Source organism: Gadus macrocephalus, chromosome 4 (genome assembly GCF_031168955.1).
Source record: "Gadus macrocephalus chromosome 4, ASM3116895v1".
In the NCBI taxonomy this organism is placed as follows: Eukaryota; Metazoa; Chordata; class Actinopteri; order Gadiformes; family Gadidae; genus Gadus; species Gadus macrocephalus.
The window spans coordinates 17,526,873-17,536,872 of record NC_082385.1 but is presented as its reverse complement, the minus strand read 5'-3'; the positions used below and the strand labels follow the sequence as shown (position 1 = coordinate 17,536,872).

Below are 10,000 nucleotides of genomic sequence, written 5' to 3'. Positions count from 1 at the left end.
GGATGAAGAGTAACATCATCATCATCATCTTGGATGTCTCTTTTTTGAAAATGTTTGTTTGATAAAATAAACATTTGAATTATAATTTTTTTTAATTCAATTCAATTAGATTATATTTTATTTGTTTAGCCCTTAATAACCGTAACAGTCTCAAAGGGCTTTACAGGCCATATATTTATGACACACCCCATGACCCAAGCCCCCACAAGGGAAAGATAAAGATATTTATTTTGACTGTACGGCGGTAATAGAACCTTGTACGTTTTCTTTTTGTTAAGAACTGAAAAAATATGCAAGAAAAAAGTAACAACAATAATGCTAATTTTTTCGTGTGTGTGTCTGTGTAGATGCGGTGACCATGGGCTCAGTGTTTGGCCGCAGCACCGCTCTGAATCTCCAGACGTCTCAGCTCAACACGCCCCAGGACGCGTCCTGCACCCACATCCTGGTGTTCCCCACCTCTGCCACTACCCAGCTGGGCCCCAGCTCCTACCCCACAGAGGACAACACCGGTAGGCCCACCCTCGCCTACACAATATGGCCTTGGGTGAATGCGTGCGTGTACGTGTTTTTGTGTGTGTGCATGCCTGCATTTGTACGTGTGTGTGTGTCTTCATGCATCTACTCAATGTACTCAAAAGACTCAAGACAATAGTGAGTCTGTGTATCTAATGCTTTTGAATTTTTTGTCTTATTTAAACAAGTTTAAATACTCAAACCAGAGTATTTTGAGAAATAATACATTTGAAAAATGTGGAAGAGACCTATTCAGGCTATTTAAACCATCAGGCTATTAATCTCCCAAAATGAAGTCTGAATAAATAACTTATTTTTAATTGTAAAGTAAACGTAATACTTAACCAACACATCCAAGCAACTCTTGAATTGATTTCACATGTACCGGGACTTGAGCCATGTAGGATAGGCCTTATTCGAAGTAGCATCATGTCATTTCAGCACCGCAACTAACAATTCATTCATCACTTGGGAGCAGGTGGGGTTAGCCCACGGGCAACACCTTCTTGGATTAACAGATTAAGATTTCTATACAAAACAATGTTGTGGGCCACATTGCCAGGTTCGACTACTGGAGCAAGATGAATAATTAATGGGACGAAACAGTTTAGTTGACGACTTATTATTCAGAAGTTTTTTCTTTAAAAAGTACAAATCAACCTTAACCTTGTACCTTATCATTCACATAACCTTGGGCCCAAGTAGAAAAAACAGAATAAAATAAAATGTTACCCGGGGATTGTAACTGAAGTCTCTTTGGTGTAAATCATACCAATAAGTGTGATTGTTCCGTATTGGATTCTCGTTACACGATATGAGTAGTGGCATGCGAATCCTACCACCTCTTCATCGGTCGATAACTCACAGCCCGTTCAAAGAATTTCAATTCAAGTCTCACAGGGGATCCTAGTTCAGTATGGATTCATGCGTCAATAAGAAAAACCTAACCTGTGTATCACAGTCAGAATAATATTCAAAAACCTGCCTCCAAATGGCTCATCAAACAGTCATAATAAATCGATACATATAAATCTACATTCAAAGGTCCTCATTATACATGTTACATGAATCACAATACCAATGCAAACATTCATAAATCAACAAAATAAACCAAAATATCGATCAGGCAATTCTCTTAGCCAAGGGAAAAATAACTTGCTGCGGCCCTCCTGCAGCACCAAAACGGCGCCCTGGTGGCGGCATGAAACAACTAGACGAGGGAAAACTCTCTTCTCTTTTAACTACATCTATCACACAATTCAATCAAATAAACCTCAATGCAGTTCGAAATTTACACAACCTCTTTAACATTAATATAACCTGTGTTTCTCTCATAAAAGGTGCAGAAATGTAATGTAGATTTATTTGTAAAGCACATTTAAAAAACAACAACAGTTGACCAAAGTGCTAAAAAAACAAACAAGTAACAATCATACATTTGAGACAACGATAATAACAGTAACAATAGTGATATAAAAATGGCCAGGCCAACTTGGCCACTTGGGAGAGGTGTGCTGCTACGGTATGGGCCGCCACGGTGAAAACGGCCAACGGCCACGGCCAGATGGCCTAGTGTGAGTGCACCCTTACAGTAGTCCAGCCTGGTAGTTACAAATGCATGGATTAATTTTTCAAAGTCACTGAATTTAGAAATATTTCACAACTGAAAGATACTTAGCAGACTTAACCTGTTTGTCAAAGTAAGAATTGTATCCAGTATTACACCCAAGCTTCTTATATGGGACTTGACATATGGGTTGAGGGTGCTTAAGTCGATACCATTGGTGTGACAGTTAGTACCTGGTCCTAATAATAGGACCTCCGTTTTGCTATCATTGAAGCTCAAAAAATGTAAGGCCATCCAAGCTTTGACATCCTCCAGACAGTTTAAGAAACATTTAAAAGTGGTGGAATCTTGTCCTTCAGAGGTATGTAAATTTGTGTGTCGTCAGCATAGCAATGGAATGAGATGCCATATTTTCTGAAAATGGAGCCTAGCAGAAGCATGTATAGGGCAAATAGGATGGGTGCAAGAATAGAGCCCTGGGGAACACCACATGATAGAGGTGATGAGGTGGATTTAAAGTCCCCCAGGCTGACAGAAAAGGTTCTATCAGATAGGTAGGATCTGAACAAAATATGAAATGGTTAACTATGTCGTGTAGAAAACGCATTGCTTACAGACCCTCATATAGACAGGCTTAAATATCGGCGAAAATAAATAGCACAGTGCTTGTTGTGGTTCAGAGCATGAACACATGCATTTACAACGCATGCATGTACAACATTGTATGTTGTACATCCTGGCACTTAGTGGACGCACTTATTGTCTGTCATATTAAGTTATAGTACTGAGTTATGTAGCATCTTTTCCGAGCTATCTTTGTTGTATATATATATATACATATGACTATATATACATATATATGTCCCCATTTCACTGCTTTTTGTTTCTCAAATTAAGCATGTGACAAATAAATACTTGAATCTTGAATCTTGAATACAGGGAATGTGTTAACCTAACGATTATTGCTTTGCACTTACTGCATTGACAGCAATAAATTTTTTCAGTTATGGCAAATGTACTTATTGTACGTAAGTTGCTTTGTATAAAAGCGTCTGCTAAATGCACTAAATGTAAATGTTAACGTTCTGTAACTCTATGTGTGTGTTAACTTTCTGTTCCTCGATCTTTACAGATGTTCTGTAACTATGTGTGTAACGTTCTTTAACTCTGTGTTTATAAATGTTGTGTAACTCTATGTGATTACTGATGTACTGTAACTCTGTGTTTACAGACGTTCTGTAACTGTGTGTTTACAGACTTTCTGTAACTCTATGTGTATAACAGTCTGTAACTCGATGTGTTTCGAAACGTTCTGTAACTCTGTTTACAGAGGTTCTGTAACTCTATGTGTTTACAGTCTGTAACTCTGTGTTGACAAATATTCTGTAACTATTCGTTTACAGACTTTCTGTAACTCTATGTGTATAACAGTCTGTAACTCGATGTGTTTCGAAACGTTCTGTAACTCTGTTTACAGAGGTTCTGTAACTCTATGTGTTTACAGTCTGTAACTCTGTGTTGACAAATATTCTGTAACTATTCGTTTACAAACGTTCTGTAACACTGTGTTTACAAACTTTCTGTAACTGTGTTTACAGACGTTCTGTAACTCTATGTGTGTTAACTTTCTGCAACTCTATGTGTTTACAAACGTTCTGTAACTCTTTGTGTTTACAGACGTTCTGTAACTGTATGTGTTTACAAACATTCCCACTCCTCTTTTTTCCAGACGACATGTTCGACCTGCCCTTCCCTGACACGGATGAGTTGGAGAACGACATCGGCCATGATATGATGCTCATCACTGGGAACCTCCACCCCTCCCCCAACTCCTCCCCTGTGCCCTCCCCCGGCTCCCCAAGTGGAATGGGGATCGGCTCGCACTTTCAGCAAGCCCGGGTGAGCAACAACAGCCTATTTGCCTAGTCAAGCCTGACCTGATGATGATTATCAGGCCATGAGAGGATAGAGACGGGTTCCTAGTGGGTGAAGGTGTGGGCCGTGTTTGGTGGGCCTTTGAAGGAGGGCTGTTCGTTCTTCCATTTGTGGAGTCAGGGGACAACACACAAGACAGTCACACACACTAGCCACAGTGTCATGTTACTAATATATGATGTAAAGACCCATGCCAGGATCTTTGATTCCAAAAAATCACAAAGTTATTTTAGGGTTTCCGGACTTTTGACAATTATTAACTATAATTTGAAAAAGATAATGTACTAAATTGCATCATATTAAATTGCATTTAATACGATTATTAGGTCTGTCATAAAAAGAACCCATGAACATAATATTAAGGAGTGATTGAACTTCTACTATCAAACAATAGTTACTTCAATCGATGATGACACACAGAAATGACATTCTGATTGTCTTCTGTGATCAGACAGAAGATGACAACAATCAGAATGTCATTTCTCTATCATCTGTATATTTGAAACATGGTCACACACTAACACTAAGGGCCCTATCTTGCATCCGGCGCAAGTGACTTAGTCACTGGCGCATGTGTCGTTGCTAGTTTGTCGCGCTGTCAAAATATCAACTCGTCCGATTCAAATGCGCTCATGGCTCTTAAAGGGGATGGGAGCTGGCACTCTCATTGGTTTGTTGGATGTTACGCCCAAACCACACCTACGGGTAACTAGGCTGCTTCAGACCAACCCTTTTGACACTTGCGCCGCGACGCAAGTGTCATTTATCCGCCTGTAAAATAGTGATAGCGCCGTAGAACCGCCCACAAAGCTACTTGCGCTTTGCGCTTCCCACTTGCGTTTCAGACCGTTAAAATAGGGCCCTAAGATAGCTGAGTTAGCTCATGAGTTAGTTAGTGTATCCATGATTCATTATATTATTTGTTTCCTGCTCTCGCTGTAGACCCAAGGGGACCGCCTGCTGTCCCGGGACCACCCCGCTGAGGAGCTGAAGCAGCAGCCCCTGGCCCTGGGCTACTACGTCTCCACGGCCCAGGCTGCCGGGCTGCCCCACTGGTTCTGGGCCTCCTACCCCCAGGCCCAGAACCAGTGTCCGCTGTTCCTGAAGGTAACAGCATTAACAGAGAATCAACAATCCTTAAAGCTCTTATCAGGGGGACAGCCTTTGGGCCGCGACGTGGAAGCAGTCATGAACCCCTTTATGTTCCTCTGTTGTTAGCCTGCCAGCCCAGGGTCAGAGCATGTAGAGGAACTGTCCCGGCCAAACAGGCAGTAGCCGGACGTTTCATAACAGCTACAGACAGACAACGAAGGAAATAAATGAAACAAAAGCAATCTCCATAAAAAGAACAGTAGAACTGGGAAGAAATGTTAGAAACAGAGTCGAAATAAAAGGAAATTTTCAGGTTAAAGATTGAGGGCCGACAGATTAACTATTGTCCAGTGTAGCCTAATGCTACCAAAGGTGAGCCTGTGATGTATGAATAAATAAAGTTAATTACCAAAATAATATTGCTATATTTAGGCCCCTCCTGTGTGTGTTGAATAGGGTTCCTGAGTGTTTTCATGTCCTTACTAATGTAGCTTAAGAACAAGAACCAGGCACTGTGTTATGGGTGGGCCTGACGAACCTAGGACCACCCACTGTTCAACAGACACACCCAAAACTTTACTTGAAAAGAAAATAATATTCTGAAATGCTTTATTTTTGCAATGCAGCAAACTTTGTTGATATTGATGCTTGATCCGATTTGCGTTAAAGGGCTGTTATCTTCGTGGATGACCATGAAATTGCGGTAGGCTATAGTATTAGGTAGTAGCCTAGGCTACAATCAATTGAATGCATCTTCTTTGTATAATAAGCCAAGGTCAGTCTGTTGCTAATGATATCGAAATATTGTTGAAAACTGAAAACTATTAAACAGAACTCTGAAATAGTCGGCCTCATGTTATACGAACATAACTAAACTATGTGGGAAATATTAGATTCCTGACCACATTTACAGTCTATAGGCCTTGGATCTATAGAGTGACGCGCTAAAGCACAGCCAGGTATGGTGTGTAATGGAGATTCCAAAGTGCTCTTCTTTGGTCAGTACCAAGAGACGTCTTTACACTCCCGGAACCTAAACACTGGCGGTTTCTTTTTTATGTAAATGCAATACAACAGAGACAATAAGGCAGCGATATCAACCGAGAACAGTTTGTTTCTCAATAAATAATGAAGCGATTGATCAATATTTGACCACACAGAATGGTACAGACGCTTAACCAATCGGGATAGTTGTTGAGCTTGAAACTTTTGAATGCGAGTACAGACATGATTACACGTGTCAAGCCGTTTCTTATAACCTGACATTATTTAGAGGCAGTGCTGTTTTCTAGGGTCTAATCAACTCAAGAACACAACTAATTGGTGTTCTTGGTAAAACTCCCCCATGCTAGGCAGTCGTGGGTTAAACACATAGTTAAGTGGTTTGAGAAGGGGATATTCATGTTCTCCCTGTCTGCTCTCCCCAGGCCTCTCTCCATCACCATATCTCCATGGCCCAATCAGAAGAGCCAGTGTCGGAAAAGGCCAAGAAGATTTCCCACCCTCTGGATTCTAAAACCACTTCTGATGTTCTCAGGTCAGCTGACCTTATTATTATCATAAGAGCTATAAATATAAGAATTATAATTATTATAATTTATTTATTATATACAAATGTCATTTTTATTTTTAGTTGCTAAATTTTGAATCTAAAGATTCTTAACACTTAATCTGAAATCAAAACTATGCTGCTTATTTATTTATTTTATCAACAAGATAGTAAGTATCTAGGACATTTACACTCCAGATTTCCAGCAGCGATTGGCAACAGTCAAACAACCAGAATTTCATTTTTGTATTTATAGGTCTCCTATTATGCTACTTTTCTGGTCTTAATTTCTTATTAATGACTCCTATAGAGCAACCTGACACAAATCACAGCACAAAAAACAATGTTGATTTTCGGGAAACTCTTCCTCTCATCTGGGCGCTTTCAGCATTCTCTGTCAACACTCGGCTTCGTCCTTCTCTGCTCTAGCGTTCTATATCAGAACTTATATGTTTACCTTTATGCATGCACTTTCATTCATCATACGTGGTAATTATAGTTGATAATAGCTTGTTTCGTGATTTTGCATCAAGACTGTTTGTAGGTTTAAATTGGGTTTATTCACCTGATCTGGAGATGGAGCATGTAAGGAGAATATAAAAAATGGTGAGTGTTTAGACTATGTTTATTAATGTGTTCTGTCTCCCCCTGTCAGGTTTGTTTTGGAGCAGTACAACGCCCTCTCCTGGCTGACCTGTTCCCCTGCAACGCAGGATCGCCAGTCCTGTCTGCCGGTCCACCTGGCGGTGCTAACTCAGATGTATAACGCCATTCTAAAGATGCTTTAGCGCTGCATGAAATTGCAAGGACAACAATCTATTAGGGATGGGGAGTCGTTCTGTTTTTTCTTATTATTTTCGTATGGGCACCAGGGGGCGCCAGAGCTCTTCTGATGATAATTGTCTCACAGCCAAAGACAAGGACCAGACAAGAGGAGAGCGGGGGTCGCGCCACGACAAGCCTATGATGTCGACCTCCTATATTTGTACTCGACATCTGGAAACGTATTCTGAACGTAATGAAAATACTATGTCTCAACATTGTGCCAATCCTTACTCTTTCCATGGGAAGAAAATAGCAGACCGGTTGGGTTTGCTTTCTACAGACAACAAAACGGGGCTTTGGCCGTGACGTGTTTCAATATGGGCGGACGACCGAAAGCCTTCAGGGCATTTTGAAATGCTTTGAATTTAACACTTTTTATTTGATCTGTGAAGGGAGACCTGTGTAGGGTACTTGTGTCCAATCTACACAACCAGCAAAATGACCTGACCACAGTAACATGTTGATTTTTTACATTAATTAATTTGTTTGTATTATATTTTTTGTATTGAACTAGTTTTAAATCCCTTGGGACTTGCAATTTGTTGGTTTTTCATTATGTTTCTGTGTTTGTTTGCCTTTGAAGAGGCATCTCTCATAATTTGCTCCGAAGGGAGAGCATTTGGTATTTGCACTTTTTTTCTCACCTTCCTGAAATGAAATTACAATTTTGTGGTTGTAGATATGAACAAAATTGGTAATATTTGACCAATTGTTGATACAAGTGTTATTTATAATGTAAACCTTTCATTTGCAAAGAATTAAGACTTATTTTTAATATTTAAAACAAGAAAATGTTAAACAAAGTGTTTTCACGCAAATACAAATTGTCGGGCGATCAAAAAAAGTAATTTTAAAGAATTGTAAAGATGCCATATTTATACAAATTATATTGTGTCATTAAAATAAGATGTATGTTTATATATAAATATATATTACCTTTTTCCAAGCCAACAAAACTAAAGATAATAATTCTGATCGGAACAGACACAAGTCGACACAACATTTTATCACGTTTTTACTTTCTGGTAGGCCTATTTCGTTTTCTACCAAAATGTAACATTTTGCCTTTTTTTATTTAAAATATTTAAATGAATCATCTTACTGTGGCAGGAAAGATGCATTATTTTAAGTTTTTTGCTAAATTAAATTGAAATCCGCAATAGTATATGGCATTTTCAATATTCAAGTTTATTGTACATAGGGGTTCAGCTTTTCTTTTTTTTTTTAGCTTCATTGGGCGCCCTGTTTGTTTTTAATGACTAGCATGTTTGTATATATATATATATATATATATATATATGTATATATATATATACACACACAGTATATAGCTACTTTCTAACTGTGCTTTTGGGGTTTCTTAAAGCTGTACATATTATGCTGCTTGGATTACGTTAAGCGCTTCTTACAAAAAGGTATTTTTTGCTGTGAGTTTTTTTTGATATACAATATACAGTGCAAATCTCATTTAGGATGGGGCAGAGTTATCAATCAAATGCACACATACACGTACACACACAAACACACACACACACACACACACACACACACACACACAAACACACAGAGAGACACACATTTTGTTTGGGAGAAATTGTTACATATGCCATCACTTTGAATATTGAACAGATCCACATAAAACAGAAAAGATCTGTGACTTTTACACTCCTTTTTTTAGTAAATTATTAAAACTTTCGAAATTGCTTGACCTGTGTTATTTTTATCACAAATATGTATGATGGTAAACAGACTTAGGCCTAACTAATTTGAACTCATCCCATATTACGCCCACTAGCCTACTATAGCCTATTATGGGTGTATACAGCTTTAAAACAGTGGGCCTACACCACAAACAATAACACTATTATAACCTCCTCCCAACCCACTGTTGGGATGGATGTTTATACTATCAATCTACTAGTTAACTCTAGAAACACATTCATAAAAGCTTCCATGCTTATACTACCATGCTATCTTAATGTTGGACATGGTTTGGTGCTTTGCGTACCATTTAATAATCGAGATTATACGATGCATGAGGGCGAAAATCTGCCGGCGGGGAGCCGGGCTGTCAAAGCAGGGACGTGTGGAAACTTTATCATCTCCAAACGTCCCCAACGTTAGAAAAGCTACACATGTTAAAAGATAATATCTCCTTAGGATAACCTTGTGCATGAGGGGGACTTTAGGTCTAAATACACTCTCCCTCACGGATGAATAGCGACGACGCGTGCAATGTTCAACATTCATTTTCAACATCGAAATTTTACAGCAAGGGTTTGGCCCGTCATTCAATCCAATTCATAAAGTAAAGCAAATGCATGTTTTTCTACTATTAATGGCACCTTCCAGTTCAAGCCGAGCAGCAGGCCGTTTTAGCGGATTGGGAGACTACAACAACAGTAGGGTGGGTAATTAGAAGAGGTATCTTATGAAAACCTACCCCTGTGTGTGTGTGTGTGTGTGTGTGTGTGTGTGTGTGTGTGTGTGTGTGTGTGTGTGTGTGTGTGTGTGTG

General features: G+C 39.2%; 1 protein-coding gene across 4 annotated transcripts in view; it reads left to right on the top strand.

Moving 5' to 3' along the window:
- The window catches only part of LOC132455091 (mediator of RNA polymerase II transcription subunit 13-like), a 141,096-nt gene extending 131,909 nt beyond the window's left edge, over nt 1–9,187 (top strand). For all 4 annotated transcript variants that reach the window (XM_060048807.1, XM_060048806.1, XM_060048805.1 and 1 more), the window contains exons 27-31: nt 348–512; nt 3,813–3,982; nt 4,961–5,125; nt 6,538–6,647; nt 7,315–9,187. In XM_060048807.1, coding sequence (XP_059904790.1) covers nt 348–512; nt 3,813–3,982; nt 4,961–5,125; nt 6,538–6,647; nt 7,315–7,447 — 743 coding nt within the window. In that variant the 3' untranslated portion in view covers nt 7,448–9,187. The remainder of the gene's footprint in view (nt 1–347; nt 513–3,812; nt 3,983–4,960; nt 5,126–6,537; nt 6,648–7,314) is intronic.
- Nucleotides 9,188–10,000: the final 813 nt, after the last annotated feature.